The sequence below is a fragment of the Paramormyrops kingsleyae genome, chromosome 16 (assembly GCF_048594095.1).
Source record: "Paramormyrops kingsleyae isolate MSU_618 chromosome 16, PKINGS_0.4, whole genome shotgun sequence".
NCBI classification, from domain to species: Eukaryota; Metazoa; Chordata; class Actinopteri; order Osteoglossiformes; family Mormyridae; genus Paramormyrops; species Paramormyrops kingsleyae.
The window spans coordinates 25,105,683-25,125,252 of record NC_132812.1 but is presented as its reverse complement, the minus strand read 5'-3'; the positions used below and the strand labels follow the sequence as shown (position 1 = coordinate 25,125,252).

General features: G+C 51.3%; 2 protein-coding genes across 8 annotated transcripts in view; one reads left to right on the top strand and one right to left on the bottom strand.

Moving 5' to 3' along the window:
• The first annotated feature begins 879 nt into the window (after positions 1 to 879).
• LOC111852207 (indian hedgehog B protein-like) lies at positions 880 to 11,522 on the top strand. Of its 2 annotated transcripts, XM_023827799.2 has the most exons (4): positions 880 to 1,063; positions 1,150 to 1,911; positions 5,958 to 6,219; positions 9,788 to 11,522. In XM_023827799.2, exons 2-4 carry the CDS (start codon positions 1,612 to 1,614, stop codon positions 10,459 to 10,461), a joined length of 1,236 nt encoding a protein of 411 aa, XP_023683567.1. In that variant the 5' UTR covers positions 880 to 1,063; positions 1,150 to 1,611; the 3' UTR covers positions 10,462 to 11,522. The 2 variants fall into 2 exon arrangements, with proteins under 2 accessions (XP_023683567.1, XP_023683566.1); XM_023827798.2 differs by having other exon boundaries at positions 880 to 1,911.
• A 1,643-nt stretch (positions 11,523 to 13,165) lies between these two features.
• The window catches only part of LOC111852225 (myc box-dependent-interacting protein 1), a 14,228-nt gene continuing 7,823 nt past the window's right edge, over positions 13,166 to 19,570 (bottom strand). For 2 of the 6 annotated variants that reach the window (XM_023827866.2, XM_023827868.2), the window contains 12 exons: positions 19,333 to 19,418; positions 19,151 to 19,226; positions 18,993 to 19,036; positions 18,698 to 18,742; positions 18,118 to 18,193; positions 17,562 to 17,690; positions 17,176 to 17,274; positions 16,865 to 16,891; positions 16,100 to 16,147; positions 15,895 to 15,987; positions 15,602 to 15,703; positions 13,166 to 14,983 (listed from right to left, as the gene is read on the bottom strand). In XM_023827866.2, the coding sequence (XP_023683634.1) occupies positions 14,882 to 14,983; positions 15,602 to 15,703; positions 15,895 to 15,987; positions 16,100 to 16,147; positions 16,865 to 16,891; positions 17,176 to 17,274; positions 17,562 to 17,690; positions 18,118 to 18,193; positions 18,698 to 18,742; positions 18,993 to 19,036; positions 19,151 to 19,226; positions 19,333 to 19,418 (927 nt within the window). In that variant the 3' untranslated portion in view covers positions 13,166 to 14,881. Of the gene's footprint in view, positions 14,984 to 15,601; positions 15,704 to 15,894; positions 15,988 to 16,099; positions 16,148 to 16,864; positions 16,892 to 17,143; positions 17,691 to 18,117; positions 18,194 to 18,697; positions 18,743 to 18,992; positions 19,037 to 19,150; positions 19,227 to 19,332; positions 19,419 to 19,570 lie in introns of those variants that run through there. The other 4 variants (XM_023827867.2, XM_023827870.2, XM_023827871.2 and 1 more) reach the window with 4 other exon arrangements.

The window sequence follows — 19,570 nt, the reverse complement described above, 5'->3', positions numbered from 1 at the left end:
TAGCAGCAGCGCCCTGTTTGTCGTATTACTTGTTGCGATACAGAGGTTGCTGTGTCTGTGTGCAGTCTGAGTTAATAAGCAGGTCACCGGCGACTCTGCCCTCTATTGACGGGAGCTGCTGCAGGTTAATGGCAGTGGCGTAAGGAAGCGATACATTTCAAAAGGATAAACCCGATTCACAGATAGACAGCTTTACCCGAAATACCACGCTGTAGGTAGCGTTTAAAAACTAAGGAGCTGGATCAATTCTTGCGCACTTCTCACCTTGGCTTGCCACGCTGCCGCTTACCAGCCATAAAAATGTACGATGACACGTAAGTTAAACATAGCGCAGCCCTCCTTGATCAGACATCGAGTAAATTGATTTATTGCGACATGCACCAAGCGCGATTGGTTGATATTCTTCGCACACATTTCCAGCCTAAAGATATTTTAAAATTATACTAATTCAATAAACGAAAATCCACAGCAAGAATAGACATTTAAGCCAGAGAGGAAGTATCCATAGATTTATAGGATGAAATATTTGAATTTCCTGATCATTATGCTTATGACAAATAATTCTTCTTCTCTGAATCCATGATAAGCACAATAATAGCATTTAAATTATTTTTGTGTACAGATTATTATTTTCAAATATGTAATTATTTTATAAATTAGTTATAAGACACATAATTATACCCTGGCGTCTGACAGCCTATACTCCTAGCAACAAGAAAATATTTTCCTTAGAAATTTAAGAGAAATTATATTCCTCGCGAAGGCGCTGCCACATATAGTGACCTTCCGTATTCTGTATTGGTGTTAGTGAAGCCACGAAAATATTATAATTTATTTGCTAATGGGGCTGGGTGTGCGCGCCCCCGCCTCGGTGCGCGTTCACGCCGGCAGCGGTCGACGTTCAATCACCAAGCCCCTGCGTGCAAACGCATGTGCCGGCGAGAGTCCGAGAGTTCAGGCGGCTGCAAGCTGGTGTTTGTCTGCCAAGTGGCGGGCAGGGGAGAGCGGAGCGGGTGGGTAGTAAAAAGTACGGCACAGCCAGTGTGACCCGATGGGAGGAGAGGTAGGTTGGGACAGAAGGGCAGGGCTGGCAGGGTGCGGTCTTGAGCGGCAAACTGATCTTTCGGATTCCTTCAATTTCCATTTCAGCTGGGAATCGTGCGCCACAGGGACGCATTCAGAGCCAACCAGAAAAGCGCAAACCACTGTGGGGACACACTTTGACCACTACCCAAAAGCAAAGAACAGCTCCAGGTCCGTCTGTGGCCGTTTCTCACAGCAGCAGAGCTTTGAACCTGTCTGCCAAAATAAACGGACTTTCCTATTTATTCTCATGTCTGCACTTCAACTCAGAAAAGGGAGCTTCGTAGTGTGAAGGGGACGGCATCTCCTGCTGCTCCATGGCTGCGTCTGATTCGGCGGAGTCTCCTTTTGCGCACCAAGGATGGAGGGAATTAGGGACTCGGTGATACACTCCTAAAGATTGTGTCCACCCCCCTCCCGTACCCCGTGGGGAAAATAAGGAGCTGCAAGCGGGCAGGGGGTAGCCTAATACGACGGGGATTTGCGATCTTGCCACTCCGGCTCGGAGTGTCCGCCGGTGTGCCTGGAATGCGGCTGTACGCATGTTTGGCGTTTTTCACCGGCTGCGCCTTGATTCTCTCTCCGGTCAATGAGAGCTGCGGACCGGGAAGGGGGTACGGCAAGCGGCGACCGCAGAGGAAGCTCACACCGCTCTCATACAAACAGTTCAGTCCCAACGTGGCCGAAAAAACCTTAGGGGCAAGCGGAAGATACGAGGGCAAAATAACCCGGAATTCGGAGCGATTTAAAGAGCTTACTCCCAACTATAATCCCGACATCATCTTCAAAGATGAAGAGAATACAGGTGCAGACCGCCTGATGACACAGGTAAGACAGCCATGCCACGGATCTATCGCATTTCTACTCGACCGGGCTGCGGATATCAGCGCACTGGACGTTTACTTGTTGATCTGAGCGCCGATTGCACTTTGACCGGCGCTTAAACCTGGGCGAACCCACTTTATCGATTCTCGGTTATTGACTTTTTCCCTCTTAAGACTCGGTGCGAAGCAATGCTTACGGACGACTGCTGTTTACACAGGTTACATGCTAATCGGACCCGAATGCACGTTTCTGAAATTGCAACACGTTTGTTACTGGTTTGGTGTAATGGGGAAATCGACGCCTGCTCAAGCGTCTAAGACCAGTTTGGTTATATATTTTTTCCGGTGCGTCAAGTGGGAATGTGTCTCTGTAACCCCCTGGGATAGGCATCGTTAATGTGCAAACCTCATGGTTTGCTTGAATTCGGACCTTAGAAAATCAGGGCGTTTCTTACCAGGTTCAAAAATATATACTTTTATAATTAATTAGCATCATTCTTGCATTCGGGACGTTGCGTTGCAGCGACTCCAAATATATTTTACTCTAAGGTAGTGACTGCATTTAATCCCACACTATGTCCTTGTTTTGAGACGCCGTTAGAAAAACACCTTGTTGCCCAATTTAAACCCCTATGAACGGCGAGCGTTCACATGTTTGCCGTGAGGTTTAGCTTGATCTCTACTGGACAGTCAGTACGGACGGAGTCATTCATGTGGTTCGCCATTTGATTTACCTTATTTAAATTCCCAAGAATGATCATTTATAGCCTGGCCATGACTGCATGGGGCTGTCCACCTCACTGAGGTGCTTTCTCTCACTCCGTCTCTCCTGTCACCTTACACACGGTTACACATTGCTGAACGTTTACTTGACCTCGACACAATTTATGAGCTCCAACATGACTGCCGCCAACTGTTTAAAAGACAAACCGCTGTTTGTTTTTATTTTGGTTTTGCTTGTTTTAGCGTGGGTATAAAAATAGCAAGGCTCACGTACGTTTAAGCCTTAATTATACACATTTTCCTCCCTTATTCCTGAATCGGGGCTGATGCCCCCCCCCCCCCTCCCGGGAGCGCGCAGTCGGCCGGAGGTGCGCACAGACCCGCGCTGTCAGTGCCTCCGCCAATGTTTGCGCAGGTCGCGGTCACTGCGAAGGCTCCCCTACAGAAGCCCCGTCGATCTCTACCTTGAAAGGAAAACCAACAGAGTTCACAGGCTGATTTATGAACTTCAGTTCACTTTTCTGCGACCGCAGAAGAAAAAAAATAGAACTCGAAATCCACACCATCCTGTGAATAGGCATCTATTACGGATCTGTAATAGCCTCCTCTATTCTTATCCCCAAAGCACAAGGCACCCACATGGAAAAATCTGAATTATTTTGCAAGTTCTAAAATACGACTTCTGTCTTCTAGCGATGAACATTGTATATAACAGTGTACTTTTCACTTAGAGATTACCTGTTAGGGAGTGAAAGGACTAGAACTAAAGTAGGCCTATATTAAATATGTTTAAGTGGCGCCAAATAAAATACAGAAACGACCAAAAAAGATGAGGGAATGGTTGCCTTCCTTTAAATATGGTCTTCTGGAACATATGTCCATTTTCTGTTTCATAAATCAGTCTTGTATATCAGCGCTATTTGTTGGCTCGTGGGCAGCATTTCGTAATTTTTTGCTCTGAAATACTGACGTTAATTTAGAACAAAACACTGTCACACCGACCCCGGTCCATTTGTGATGACCTTTGCGTTTTGTCTAGTTTTGCGTTTTGGACGCAGATTGTGTAGCCTGAACGATGCAGTGTTTTAAAGTTTGTATGCAAATCATGCCGACACTATTTAATAGCTTACGGACATACAGCACTATTCAGGCTAAAAAATCAGGAAGAAATGCACGCGTGCAATTACTGCCTAGCTATGTCGGTGATAAACTTAGTCAAAATAAGTGCAACCGGGTTTTAAAATCATGGCTGTCTTTCATCTTGGCACATAGTCGGATAAATAACTTCACTCCATCCATCCATCCATCCATCCATCCATCCAGCCAGTGTTCATCCTTTTGTCACGTTAAAACAGGATGAAACACGCAGGTACGCAGTGGTACGCGCGCCTGCCTAATACACACTATTGTGCTTGGTGAACTTCACCCAGGCAAACAAGAATTTATCTGTTTGGTTTACAAGCGCAACATTCTTTGTGCGACGTGTGTTCATGTTGAGCTGTCTATATTTATTTATCTGTTCATTCGTTTATTATAATGGTCATCTCACTCTTTAATAAAGGCATAGCCTATTATATATTCCACGTGGATATTTCACTGCCTAAAGAAATCGGGTGCGTTAATTTGATACCGAAAGCTGTTTGCATGTGAACATTCACACTATGAAATGAACACCGGCGATTGCGCTCAATATCCGGCCCGGTCTGTCGGGTCAGTACCGTGATAATAGCTGCGGGGCTTTTAGTACTGTCTGGAGTAATTAATCAAGATAACGTTTATCAAATCTCCGTATTGTTATGGCTGGCCATATAAATCTCAGTAAACTATAAAGTCGGTGTATCTAAGTAGAACACTATCTGGATATTTCTCATGGGGAGGTTCGGTATTGGTGTGTGACAGTGATGATGCACCGTGCCACACTGATATCACGGGTAATTGAAGGATGGCTTTTCGTTTGTTTCCCTTTGTTTACACTCACACTCACCAGCTTTCCACCTTGGAGATTAACAGGAAGGCAGCCCACTCTGCCCCAGTAGCAAGCCATACTGGGATCAAGGGCACGCTTCAATGGTGAGGCGGGGCCGAGAGAAGGCTAGGAAGGTGATGAGCGTAGGGGATGGGGGGGCCGTCTGCCTGCTGGGGGTGTCTGAGTGTGGGTCTATAGGATGGGGGGTGGGGTCACACCTGCCTGAGAAGGGGCTAGAAGGCAGCCCCCTCAGGTTTAGTGAGCAGCAATGAGTGTGTTCAGTGATTCCCCCCCCCATGCACTCACATGGGGCCCGGCTAGCCTGTAGTCTTATGTTCCCGACTGAGCATTATGTTTCACACAGGCTGGGTCCCAGCGGACCCCGGCTCCCGTCATAACGGGGCTGCGTTGGGGATGGGGAGAGTGATGTGAGCACACACACACACACACACACACACACACACCCTGGTATTAGATCATTTAACTGTGCGGCACGTCCCATCCCTGCTTGGAGCTGAGCTGATGGAGGTCCGGGGGCCACAGTCCACGGGGGCAACACTTAACTGAATTATTTAACGCGAGTGTGCGTTCATCGCTGCGTGCCGGGATGTGCGGTGCGGGGTGGGGTAGGGGGGGGGAGGCGGAAATGGAGCCCTTGGCATCTGTTATCTCCCATAATGTGTGTCTGGTGGACTGATTTTTTTTTTTGGGGGGGGAGGTAAGGATAAGAGATCGAGTGGAGATTAGCCTATGGCCTAGAATCCAAGGGGGGGGGGAGCCAGCAGGGGGTCGCAGACACTGCTGGGGTCCGTCTCCCCGCACCGGCCAATCCCACGCCGCTGACATCTGCAGAGCGAGGGGGGCTTTCGGGCTGGCTAGTGCGCTAGGCGTTATCCATGGATGAAGACCGGCGAGACGGCGCTGTCTGTCAGAAGAGGGCGGAGACGACGTCTGTAAATGTATCACGGAGTGAAGCAATAAAGCAATTATCCACACCGCAGGAGCATTATGGGAAATGCCGCCCTGCCTTCCCGTGCGGCATCGATCGCTCCCGCGATCTTGAACTTTGTCTCCCTTTATGCGTTTGTTTGCTGGTGTACATTATGCTGTTTGTTTGATTGGGGGGGGGGGCTTTCCTTATTCTATCACGCTCTTCCCCAGTCACCATGTTTAATTGTCTGCTGTCACTATCTGTCAGTAGCCTGTGACATTCTGCTCGCTGCCTTGTCGTAGTGTTTGATAAGTGGGTGCTGGTGGCAGACAGCCGTGCCGGTGTCTCCGTTTGCTGGTGAGAGAGCATGCTGATGGCGTCACTTTTTCCTGTCTGGCTCCCGTTCCCCCATGTTTCCCATCTGCTCCAGCGTTGCAAAGACAAGCTGAACTCTCTGGCCATCTCAGTGATGAACCTTTGGCCTGGGGTCAAACTGCGTGTCACCGAGGGCTGGGACGAGGACGGCCACCATTCCGAGGAGTCTCTGCACTACGAGGGCCGAGCGGTCGACATCACCACCTCTGACCGCGACCGCAACAAGTACGGCATGCTGGCCCGGCTGGCCGTGGAGGCTGGCTTCGACTGGGTCCACTACGAGTCCAAGGCCCATGTGCACTGCAGTGTCAAATCAGGTGGGTGCTGGACCACTGTGGGGGGTTGGTCAAGGGCGGGGCATCTTCAGCGCCTTTCGTTCATTGGCTGAATGGTTGCCTGCCATCTTCGGGGGTGTGGTCACGTTTCCATCAGACTCCCGGGTGACTGAGGGGGTGCGGCCCCCTCGGGGGATGGAAGGCGGGGGCGGTTTGTTAGTGCGGGTGAGGTAAGCACCAGACCTGAAGAGACAGGTAACAAAGAGGAGGGGGGGGGGGAGCGGCGCAGAAGCCACATCATTACAGGACGAGGTGGCCAAGTCCGCAGGGAGCAAATTAGGGTGGGAGGGAGGGAGGGGGGAGGAGCGGTGACACAGACGGCACCCCCAGGAGTCGGATCCCCACGAAATCCTGACAAAGAGCACCAAAGCCAGCCAGACGTGAAGGTGCCCTAGTGGGGACATTCCGACAAGGCAGGAGATGGGAGTTGCGTCCCCCCCCCCCATTTCTGTCCCCTCCCCCTGCCCAGAGGTATGCCATAAGTGTGACTTACTCACTGGCTGATGTCTTGGTGTTGGGTACATCCAGGGTACAACGATGCTTGTTCAATGCCTGTATCAAAGCCCCCGCCCCCCCAACCCTGGAGTGCCCTGTGACACCACGCTGGTCATCTCATAGAAGGGCGTTGGGCAAAAAACCTGTCCTTGGAAGATGTTTCTAGAAGCAGCCTGTCATCGCCACGACGCACGGTGCAAACATGGGTGGAAACAGCTCTGGTCTTTTCTGTGGTTGGTTAACAAGCTTCTCTTTAGGTGTGGCCATTCGCACAAGCAGCGTGGTGAACACAGGCGGTCCTATGGCAGAATCCCATTGGAGGAGTGGACGTGTTTATGGATTGGCTATCCGGTGGCCTCTGATTGTACGGGTGTAATGCAGAGGAGGGCCAGGGTTGGTCAGCTGGGAAGTGTGGGGCTTTGGAGCCCAACTGTTGTGCTCTGGGGGACCTACTCCTGCAACACAGCGATTAGGTACGACAGGGATCTGCTTGGCATGGGAAGCTGAAAGCTCCTATTGTGGAGTCGCTTCACAAAGCCCTGCTCCGAGACCCTCTGGTCAAGCTTTTGATTTACACCCCCGGCCCCGCCCCCCAAAGCTGATGGCTGTCCACTGGGGCATCATTAATTCATTCTGCACCATCTGACTGGAGTGTCAGTGGTACACCCATGTGGCCTCACTTGGACACTGCGCTCCACCAGACTCCACTGCCAATACTCATCAAGTCGGACTCGGTATCAAAGTGACACGCATCCCGGTCCATTAGCCATCCTGCCGCTCATATCCCTCCATTTTCCTGAGTCATCCGGGGATGTGATGTGTATCGGTTGTGCTTTGGCTTATAGGTTTATCATGCATGCTTTTCTTTATTCAAGAGGTGACGGTATATATAAAGTCATATGTAAAGCTCTTTGTGATGCAGACATCCCACAGTCCGTCCGTCCATCCATCCATCCATCCATCGCGGTGTTGACCTTGGGCCTATCTCAGGAGGCCTGCAGCCCAATACTTAATCATTCTCTTCTCATACGTGCATCTGGCATGCATCCAGCCCCCCCGAGGACCTTGGTCCAGCCGCAGTTCAGTTTTGATTGGTGCTGTGGTTGAAACAGACGGATCTTCTAGAAAATCTATCTTCCCTGACGTCACTCCACTGCAGAATTTCCCATCTTTCCCCTTCCCTCCTCTCCCCTCTCTCCTTGCGGTTGTCTTTTTCTAGCCCCCTCTGCCCAGATCAGTTTGCGTTTTTCCAGGTGCCGATCTGGTTGCAGTGGCAGCGCGTGCGGGGGGGGGGGGGGGTTTGGGGGGGGTGTAGTTTCTTCCTTTTCACGTTGATAAGAAGAGACAGGACATCCAAAATGTGCAACATTAGAAATGAGGTGGATTGTTCTGGAAGAATTCAAAGAAAAGTAAATATGGTGGAACAAACATCAGCTGAACGGGAAAAAGAAAACCGCATGACTCGCTGTCCTCGGACATGGGTGACGTCACGACGTGACATTAGTGTGACTTCCCGGTGCTTCGTGAGCAGAAAATGAATACATTATTAAAGTTTAAAGGAAGGGTTTCCAAGAAGGAGCAGTAAAATTCTATCCATTTATTCCAACCTGTCTGTGGCCCAGAGAGACCCATCATCAAAGGGGGGGGGGGGGGGGGGGGCAGTCAGGGCAGGGCCCTTGGCAGGAGTGCAGCCCAGTCCCATTGCAGCTGAGCCCAAAACTTCAGGCTACAAGTCACCTTGATATCTCCTGTTTTTATTTACTGCTGTATTACTTACGGAGATTTACGGGGGCACTCCTCCTTTAATGGCCTAGTTCGGTCTTAAAAGACGGCTAAACAGCGAGTTGGGATCCTGCCTTGATGACACACAAGCTTGGCTCCCACCTGCAGACTGTATTTCAGGTCCCGTGGCCATTAAGCTCTTCCTAACGTTAGTTTACAGGAGAGCAAACCATTGGGGGGCTTCCTCACATACTGTTTTAAGGTGACCTGGGCTTCCCTTAAAGCTTCACAGAACCATGAACAGGACCTTTGATAGGCTGCTGGCCGAAATCCTGGCCGCACTACATTACCCAGAAGTCAGTGCACAAGGAGGTTTGATATCATTCCATACATCATACTATTCTGGGAGAGTTTGGGTGTGAAGCCCCTCACGGCATGAGATCTGGGCCTCGTAGTGGAGTTCCACAGTGGGGTGCCCCACCCCCCCAGCCCTCTGAATATTTATGGGATGTCGGGTCGGCATCGTCTCTCTGTTGTCAGGGTCACTCATAAAAGATCGGGCTCCCCAGAATCCTCACTGGGTGTTTTTAATATCCAACTGTGTGCTGGACTTGGGTGATTGCTGGTGCAGGCGTGTCTGAGTGTGTTTTTCGATTAGTCAGAGGGTGGGAGTGTGGGCAAGGAGAGGCAGAGAGGAAGGTTATTTGTTGACAGGCACAGCAGGTTACGATGGCGGTGAATAAGTTCCTTCAGATGATTAACCTGCTCCTTTGTTGTCCAGATGGTAGCGGCTCTGTTCCTTTCCTCAGATCTCTTATCTCAGGCTGACTTATCATCAGGCCTTGGTTCTCTTACCTTTCCCAAATATTTGTGTTAGACTCACCGGAGACTTGAGACACCAGTTAGCCCTCCCCGTTTCGTACCGTGACCTCCGTGCATTTCCTCTGGTCCGTGGCCCGGGACCTGCGATTGAACCGTTTGGTTAATTTATTACCTTTTATTGCATTTTTAAACGCTGAGCAGAGAGTGGGGGGAAAAAACGGGCAAATATGTAATTGTAGGTAGGAATGTGTTTGGGGGCACGAGCGAGGTCTGAAGGAGCGGCTGTGTGTGCGTGTGCGTGTGCGTGTGCGGGTGCCCTTCACGGGGCTGCGGTCTCTCTATCAGAAGTTAAGGGTTTGCAGTTACTGTGATTCAGCTGCATGCAGCCGAACAGGGAGCACGGACCTTTGGGAAGCCCCAGTCAGAGGCACGCGGTCCTCTGCGTGTGGCTGAATCCCGAGGTCTCGTCCGGGCTCTTGGGCTGACCGCTTTCTCCGTCTCTCCATGACAGAGCACTCCGTGGCGGCCAAGACGGGAGGCTGTTTCCCTGGAGGAGCTCGCATCATCACCGAGGGAGGGGTCACCAAGACTATGCGGGACCTGCGGCCAGGGGAGCGGGTCCTGGCCTCGTCGGGGGTCGACGGCAGAGGGGAGCTGGTCTACAGTGAGGTCCTGGCCTTCCTGGACAGCGACCCCGAGGCTCGCAAGCACTTTTACGTCATCGGGACTGAGGCTGGGGAAAGGCTGCCTCTCACTGCCGCCCATCTGCTCTTCGTCTCCGAGGGGAACTGCTCGGGGTGGGTGGCGGGGAGCGGCTTGCGGGCGGTCTTTGCCAGTGACGTGCAGCCTGGACAGTGCGTGGTGTCCGCTGCGGATGGCAGGGGGCGCCTGTCACGCGTGGCCTGGGTGCACATCCGCGAAGAGCGAGGCGTGTTTGCCCCACTCACACGGCACGGCACCGTGGTGGTCAACGGCGTCCTGACCTCCTGCTATGCCGTCATGGACCAGCACCACCTGGCCCACTGGGCTTTCGCGCCACTGCGCGCACTGTACAGCTGGGTCGGGCCGCTCGGTCGTCGAGCCGATGGCATACACTGGTATTCCAGCGCCCTCTACTGGATTGGGACGCTGCTGCTGGACTCAGAACGGTTCCACCCCTGGGGTGTGGCAGACCCTGAGAGATGAAGGAGGGCATGAAATAGGAGTGAGTGTGAGAGAGAGAGAGAGAGAGAGAGAGAAGGAAAAGAGGGAAGAGGGAGGGGAAAAAAAGAGGATGACAGATGAAAGGAAGAGGGATGGGAAGAAAGAGAGGAGGGAGGAGTCAGAAGAGTAAGAATGCTGGGAAAAGGGGAAGCTAGAAGGATCTAGAGACACGTCTGCTCTGCAGAGTCCCGGCAGCAGGAGGAGGCCTCGAGACTCATGGGAAAATGGATGAGGGAGACGCGACCTGGGTCCTCCTGAAGAGGCAGCTCAGGGCCACCACCCCCCCTGGTGGAGGGATTAGGGAAACTCAACTGGCAGCCAATGCTTAGGACTTCTGTAGGACTTCCAGGGGGAGAATCCTGATCAAGGAATAACAGGGTTTCCGTCACTTGTGTGCCAACAGAACCAGTGGGGAAGCCCTGGACTAGACCTGCAACACTGACACTGGACAGCAGAAGGCGTGCCCTTTCAGACACGCACACACACACACACACAGTCACACACACACACAGTCACATGGACCCCGCGCAGGTGAGCGCGCTCAGGGAAGCCCAACAATTCTCATGGCGGAAGGCTTTCATTGGAACTCGACCCACTGCTCATGGGGGCCCCTGGACGACGAGCGGTGGATGAAGCAGGAGGGGGGGGGGGGGTAGGGCGCCGTTAATCATTGGCAAGATGTCTACACTGAAAACCGGGCTCGTCAAAGACGTGGCGCAAGAGCCGATGCTGAACCAAAGCCGTAATCATCACGGTGGAGTGAAACAGTCAAGACGGAGATTTCATCAGCGTCTCGGCGACCAAACATGCCGAACTCCTGTGTGTCCCATTCGCTCCCCTTTGCTTAAACGCCGCTACGCTCTGCTGGGAATCCCGTTCTAAATGTGTAAATCCATTGTATTGCCTTGTTAGAAAGTACTTAACTATTTTATGCCCACATTTACTTTGTATTCAGAGAGATGTCTAAATGTCTATGATGTTCATGTCTTGGAAAAAGAAAATATTTAAAGATCTATTTTTGGAAATTAAATATAATGTAAATATCTGCTGGTCTGGCCTGCTGAGTCCTGTGTGGAAGGCCGTGTTTGACCTACGGCACCTACAATTCACAGCCGCACAGCATTCTGGGAATGGACTTATCACTTTGGCTGTAAAGTTGGTTGAAAGTGGTTAATTTATAATAATTGTACACATGGGCTGAATTGTGTGTGTGTCGAGGGGTAGTTAGCCTCTTTTGCAACAAGACTTAAGAGTTTATTACTGTTGTGTAAAACACAGTCCACAACTGATACAGCTGCTGTCCCAGAGGTCAGAGTTTCTGATGGGATTATGTATGGAATAACCCAGGATAAGGCGCCAACCCATAGCAGGGGCACACACATACACACAGATAGGCAGTGTAGTAACTCCACTTGGGACTGTGGGGGGGGAAATGGAGTACCCAGAGGAAACCCCATGACGACACGGGGAGAACATGCAAACTGCCATGGCGTCTTGCTCTTAGCAGAGAAGCGGGCAACTGACATGGTTATTTACCCCCAACCCGCAGTGCGCGGTTTAGGGTGACAGGAAGCACCCCGCAGCCCTGGTGATTTAATGCCTAGTGGCAGCCAAACGGACAGCAGGGGGAGTCCTACCATTCCCGATGACAAAGGAACAGCCAGTTTTACATTCCGACAACATGGGTTGTCAATTATTCTCCTCGCTGAGAGAATCCAAATCCACAAGTGAGGAAGAAAGGAATAACGATATGGCCTTGATTGATGTCTCAGATGACACCGCAATACATAATACCTCCACATGGTGGTAGTACACAGCATAACTGAGGACACGTGTTCTCATAATCAAACTGACCCTCATTTTTCAGCAGGTTCAACCCATACTGTCTGGGTATAACACCCCCCTCAGACAGAAGCACAAACTGTGAAGATGTTATCTTTTTTTACCTATGCATACATTTTTTTAGCAGATGCTTTTGCCCAAAATGACAAAAATGTTTTGATCAGATGGCAGGGACAGGAACAGGAAGTGTGACCGAGCCCCTGGAATCCGGCTGCACGTGAGCTTGAGAAGGGAAGGGGGGTGTTATTGGGGGGGGGGGGGGGGGGGGGGTAATGAGATCAGGGAAAAGCCAAAACTGACAGGAAGTCAGGATGGCAGAAGGTGTGGAACCTCAATCGCCAATGATAAACAGTCATGTAAACATGTAAACGCACACAAAACTACAGCTAGATAAATAAAACGCCACGATGATGAGGTCAGCTGATGGACGGAGGGTTTTAGCATTAGCCTTGTGATAATCCCCCCCCTCCCATTGGCTGACAATCAAGGCCAGAGTGACTGTTAAAGGACATAGATGTGCAAAACAAATACTGATAGTAATGATGATAAATGCTGTAATGACCAGCGAGGGGTGGGGACAGCCTTCAGTACCACGGACAGCAGTGCTCTGCACCTCTCTTCAGGGGTCAGTCCGGGTTAAGATTTCTTCTCACGCTGTTTGATGCCCCCTGCAGGCTGTCTGATGTATTGCAGGCAAATCTCCATTGGCTGTCCAGTTCCTGCTCCACACCCTATATATATATATATATATATTACAGCACTTCATTTGAGGATCTTTCTCCGTTCTAACCAAAGAAAAGTCTAGAACTGCAGAGGAACGGCAGATAAAGAAGAGACAGAAATCTGGGGTTCAACCCGTATTTATTGCCAGAGTTGAGACAGCTGGTCACAAGGAGTCGAATAAACACGTTTGTATATTGGTCAGTACGAGGTGAGCCTAGCCCCCACCCCTCCCTCACTAAAATCCACACATAGCACGGGGGGGTGGGGTGGGGGTAGGGTAGAGAATACTGCATGCGTACGACAACACAACTGGTCTGAAGGGGGGTTAGTGTTTACTGGTATATACACTAGGCATGTGCTACAGGACGCTGATCCATTACAGAGAAACATCAAGCGGGCACTGGGGGCTTCGGACTGGCCCGCCACTCGGCTGCTGGTTAGACAGTTAAAAGAAGGGGAGGAGCACCACCAACTGGCCAGGGGGTGAAATTACAGCAGGCAAAGAAAGAGCAGTTCACCGGAAAATGGGCCGGGCGGCTCAAAATCTCCCGTTTCGATGGCAACAAAATATCGAAAATTAGCACATGACTCCAGTTGAGGGCAATGCAGTACACGCACGAAGCACGAAGTACACATCCACCTTACACAGAGTGCTCCAGCATTCCAGGAAATAGCTACGCAACACGACATGATTCAAATGGCAGACCACGCAGGTTACGAGCCACAAGATCCAGTTTGTATACCTGAACACAGAATAAAATCCAGCAAATGTTTATTTCACCGTCATCCGCATTTATATGAGCCAGGGAAGGGGCTGAGATCAAATCCAAGGTCTTACCCAACATGCTAGCATCAGCCTCGGAAGGTTTTAGGAATATACAGCGGATCTCCTAGAAAATACAGTAGCTACAGTTCACCTTCGAGCCGCCTTCAAGTTTCTAGTAAAAATGTGGCAGTAACTGGGAATTACCACATGCTGGCCCAGACGACAGACAGTAGGCAGAACACCTGAACGCACATCAATGGGTGATTACAGATACTTACACTAATAAACCAGGTAGCCTGTTTAATTTCCCCTTTTAACCCACCGTATTAAAATACTTCTGTATAGAATCATCTAGAAAACAACAGACATACAGCACATTTTTAAACTCTGTCTCATGTCAACCAGTTAGAGTACACTCCTTATCGTCGCTAAACTAAATTGCGATAAAACATCATTAAGCCTCCGGGCGGTGCATTCCGGAAGGCTTTATCTCACAAATGATAATACTTCCAGTATCTTCCATCAGTCCATTTGGGATTTCACTATGGTTCCTTTGCTGTAGGGGATAACCCACGGGCAGGCGAGCGGACGTGTGAGGATCGGGGTGGCAATCAGACACAAACGGAGCAGGTGTGGGGGTTGCATCCCAAAAGCGCTCAGGGGTGGATCAGAAGTGGTCCAATCCCCTGAGAGATCCCTGCCACGGCAGCCAATAACAATCTGGCAAACGAAACGAACACCGTACACAAGCATCCAGGGATTTAGGCAATGAGAACTGATGGGCTCAGAGGGACCACTGAACCTGTAAGCACGTTTTAAATATTAAACAAGGGTTAACCCACTCGGGGGGGGGCACAACAAAACGAAACAGAATAAATAAATGAACCAACAGCACGACGACGAGCCGGCTACCACGTTTCGACACGCAGCTGAAAAGGCTTTCCCATGATGCACGGCTGGCCCCTCGTGCCCGGGCCCTTGGCTGCCCCAGGCAGACTTCCGGCACAAGACTTCTGGGCGTGGCGGCATTGGCGCAGGGCAGAGGAGGCGCCCCCCTGCCGGCGCTGCAGCTCACAGGCGCTGGGTGAAGTTCTCAGGGAACACGCCCTTGATCTTCAGCTCCTTGGTCTGCAGCCAGTCGGTCTCCTTTACCCCCATCAGCCAGCCATCATCCTGCAGACAGTCCAACGGGGAGAGTCTAGAGTTAGTGTCCTTTATTCTGCACGTGTCCCTGTTCTCAGGCAGGTTTATATGGTCAGTATGACAAGGAGCAAGAGACAGAAAGACTTGCGTCAGAAATCTGTTTCTATGTAGTAGACGAAATATAGTATGCGACTTGAGTAGTATGACCCAGGTGACATACTGCATGGAAACTGCGAAGTGTGCAACCGATGGATGCTATGCTAAGGCTACTGGAGCAGCAAAGAATGTTGCTTGCTCAGAAATCTTTGTCAAGATGGCAGAGGAAGTGCTATCAGGCAATAGGCAAGATGGGGACTATTGTGTGAACAAATGTATGCATACATACCGTACATACTACACAAACAGTCAAGCAGTAGGCTTCTGGTGAAATTCAGTACCTACTGTGTAAGTATGTAATTTTGGACCCTTGGACTCCAAGGCTTCAAATTAAATCACTAAAATCTGTTATCTATCTGCCTGGTGTTTTTGCTACAATCTATGTACTACGAAATATCAGTGTCCTATAAAGGTGTTTCGAGCGCATCAATATTCACACTGTGCTGATGGCGGCCATTGGTGGACAGGCGAGGCAGTGCAGGGAGAACCAACCTGCTCATCAGGGCTGTCGTAGGTCATAACCAAAACCACATCCCCGGCTTTCATCTCCAGCTCATCGGAATCGTTGGCTACATAGTCGTGCATCACCTTGACCTGGTGTGGTACACGGTTTTATGTTAGGCAGTTGTCCTCTGCCCTCCACTCCAGGACACAAATGACGTCTACATTCCATCCCCCCATCCTGGGACACATAGTCCAGGATGGCTCTCTCAGTGCAGTAAGGAGACCCTTATGGGCCTGGAGACCCACACATGCAGCGCCGCAACGACACGGCGACAGCTCACCTTGTAGAGGAATCCAGGGGGCATCTCCACCTCCTCTGCAGATCCGTTGGTTTCCGCCGGCTGCGGTTCCGCTGATTCGGCCGGGACGGCATTCTGAGTGGAAACGGACATGCAAGCTGGCACCGGCCGATGGACGACGAGCAGACTGCGAGCACGGGAAACAACTCTGGGCACGTGTAACATGCGAGCGTAGGGAACAACTTACAGAATCGACGGCCGGCGCGTCCGAGGAAACTTCAGCTTTGTCCGTCTGCTGTGGGAAAGGAGGACAGGCGTGTGAGTCCCTACCACTGAGATGCGTGGCCTGAGTGACAGCCTCACTGTCCAATAAGCTACACAGGCACCCTCTTAATGCTCCTCCCACTTCAGCTGCAGCCTGTGTGGCAACATCTCTGCCCAGTCAGCTGCGCAGACACCCTTTCACCCACATGCCTATTTGGGACAGGGGTAAGGGGTAAGACATTCTTCCTGAGAGCTGTCCAACCCAAACACCACCGAATGGGGGGCGGTGGGGCTGTTTCCAGGCAGAGGCCCAGTTGGGACATGAAGATCAGATAAGGCTGAGGGGTACAAATGAAGCCAGCATCTTCACTGTAGGCCTTGTGCATCCTACTGTGATAGCCACCGAGTACAGGGGCTGAGCCTGAGTGTCACCATACCGTCCCCAGCAGGACCATCAGAGAGAAGGCGGTCACAGACCACAACAGAACCACAGACACCTGCGGTAAAGAAAGGCGATGAGTAGGAAGAAAATCTGGGCCAATGACAAGAGGGAATTCGATGAATCACCGTGGTGGTGGGCAAGGACTCGTCACGCCAGCTGGCACGTGCCCCCCCCCCATCCCCCCCCCCGGCCAAGATGGAACCCGGAGGCACGGGAGAGTCATAGAGATGGGTGGAGTAGCCACACGGACAATGAGAGAACGGGAGGTTCTGGAGATAATTATCAGCCAATAGGAAATGAGCTTACCTCCCACGGGTCCCAAGACGCCGCCGCCTTCCGTGAGGCAAGAGGAGTGAGAGAGAGACAGGTAAACGACAAGCGTGCTCCTCGCTTTACAGGGGAGGGGATTTATGCTTCGTGGACGGGGATGCCATTAAATCTCCACCTTCGTAAATGTTCATACAGTGGCAGGAGCCAAAGAGGATTTCAGAAGGTCTTACGTAAGGCAGGGATATTAATGCTGCCGCACACTGTGGATTTTCTGCGGGGTTCTGCTCTGCCCTGTGCCGGGCCACCTGTCACGGCCTCCCCACATCCTCCGGGAGGGCGACACCCACCTGGGGGGAGGTGGGGGCGGCAGGGGCCCCTGGGCTGGAGGCTGGCTTCAGAGCATCAAAGTCCATGTCAAGCAGACTGCCCCCCGCAGGGGCCTCAAACTGCCACGAGAGGGAGAGAAACTGACTCTTCATTGGCCCATGAGGTAGGTGGGGAGGGGATGGTGCCGGGAATCATGGGTAATGGGTAGCAATGATAATAATAATAATAATAATAATAATAATAATAATAATAATAATAGGGTCCAGGTAACCCTAATGACAGCAGAGAAATGGGGTAAGAAGCTGGTGATGGGGGACTGAACCCAGAAGCGATGGCAAGATGTTTGATATGGAGGGACGAGGAAGATGACGAGGAAGAGGAAGGTGACACTTTGGGACTTGCTGACCTGCGAGGGGGACGTAACGCTAATGTCGGGCACGAATGACTCGCCAAACAGGTTGATGATGTTCTCTGTTTTCAGCTCTTTGGACGGCGTCAGTTTGGGTGGGGGTGGAACCGGCGGTCCAGGCTTCAGCTGGGGGTGGGGGGAGGAGTCCGAGAGCATTTTTGACATACACGCGAATGTGGTGGGGACAGAAATAGACATGGCAGATAGTTAGCAGACACTGGTTAGCGGCATGCACCTGAGTCCACGGCCGCATCCTGCCTGCATCCTACGCACACACTGCCATTTTACCTCCATTTTGTGAAGAGAGAAAATGAAACACAGGACCCCCCCCCCCCCCAGGGGACACCCTTGAACGTGGCATGGTGCCCACAGAGCATGGAGGGGGAGTCACGACGCGACTCGCTGCCTTGGCCAGAACCTCCGATTGTCACAGCTCCATATTTACAGGCTTCGTACAATAAGCAGACCTCAGTCTTTCCTGAGTCAGTCTACTGCTAAACCTTAGATTAGATGATGCTTCTCATGCACCCCATCCCATTTCAGGGAATGTTACCTTGGAAGGTGACTTGGGAATGCCTGGGGCAGGGGTCCCCCCAGGTGCGAGAGAGTTGTTGGTTTCACCCATGTTACTACAGAGCAGAGGGGACAAACAGATCAAACAGAATCAGCAGTGATCATGTCCTGGTGAAGACAGGACAGGTGACGGTGACTTTTCATTTCACCACCAGGGGGCAGCACTAGTGGACATTATCTTAGGGAGACCTGGATGCTGACGAGAAGCTAAAAGGTGTGTACGGAGTTCCCCCCCTTCCAGCCCGCACTCTGCGGGATTCCGTTTCCCCGTTTCTGCCCAAACTTGCAAGCATCTTGCCAATCAGACCCAGAACAGGCGCCGAGCAACCATGCAGCCTCCGTGCAGCTTTCTCATGCAAGTGTGGCAAGGCTGCCCGCCCAGGGCTCACGCCAAGACAGCCGCTGCAGACGTTCCCTCCCTCAGGTGGATGCTCCACTCTCTCTGAACACAACTGGCACTCAATCGAAGCTCAACATCGCCCTCTAGGACCATGCAACTGTGACACCTTGGTGTCTGACCCCCCCCTCCCCCCCACCCCCCACAACAAGCTACCCATTACCTCTTCACTTTGACTTCCGTCTTCTCAACCACTTTACCTGCCTTTCTGTAAAGGGGGGGGGGGGAGGGTGTTGGTGTGTTTAGTCTAAAATGTTTCCACCAACTCAAACCAGAGAAGGACGTGTTTGTTACAGGAGGACACCACCAGGGGATAAACCACACTCAAAATGACAGACGATCACGTGACCACAGGGGGGCGTGCCACAGAGTGGAGTGACCTACAGTAAAAGATACGGTAGATAGCTACAAGATAGGCTAGAGAGCCAAGCGTCAAGACTGCGGTAAATCAGACTCACTGTTCGTCCAGTTTGTTCAGCACGTCATTAAGGTTCAGACTTAGCTGCAGTGAGACAGAAAATGAGAAAGATAATGTTACGAGAGACAAAATAAGCAAAAGGAAGATCTAAAGTAGATTAACATCACTGAAATCATCACTGTAAAAGGCATCTCTTGCCTTGCCCATTTCTCTGTGAAACTTCTCCTCCAAACCAGCCACGCTCTGGAAAGTGTTGACATAGAAGCCAACTCGACTGCAGAAAGTGATAAAGGGATGCAACTCTGTAACATGCCCCATTACCTTGGACAACATGCTCGGAATTTAAAGATGGCCACCTTTCATCCTTCACTCAGCCTTACCTGTTCCACAGGGAGGGAAGCTCCTCTTGTAGGTCAACATTGATCTCCTCAAACACCTTATGGGCTCTCCCCAGCTCCTCCTCGGCCTGGACGACACCCCAGATGCACACATGCAGTTGGTCAAAAATCGCGGGGAAGCAGGACTGACCACTGAAGCGGTCTCCTGTGACTCAGGACTTCCGTCCCAAGCCTTCCTAACCTGTCCATGTCATAACGTGGCCATCGAAAGGTCGGCAGA

Coding starts and splice junctions, on each gene's coding strand:
- LOC111852207 (XM_023827799.2), top strand. CDS start 1,612: ATGCGGCTGTACGCATGTTTGGCGTTTTTCACCGGCTGCGCCTTGATT. Junction 1,912..5,957: donor CAGACCGCCTGATGACACAG/GTAAGACAGCCA, acceptor CATCTGCTCCAG/CGTTGCAAAGACAAGCTGAA. Junction 6,220..9,787: donor GCACTGCAGTGTCAAATCAG/GTGGGTGCTGGA, acceptor TCTCCATGACAG/AGCACTCCGTGGCGGCCAAG.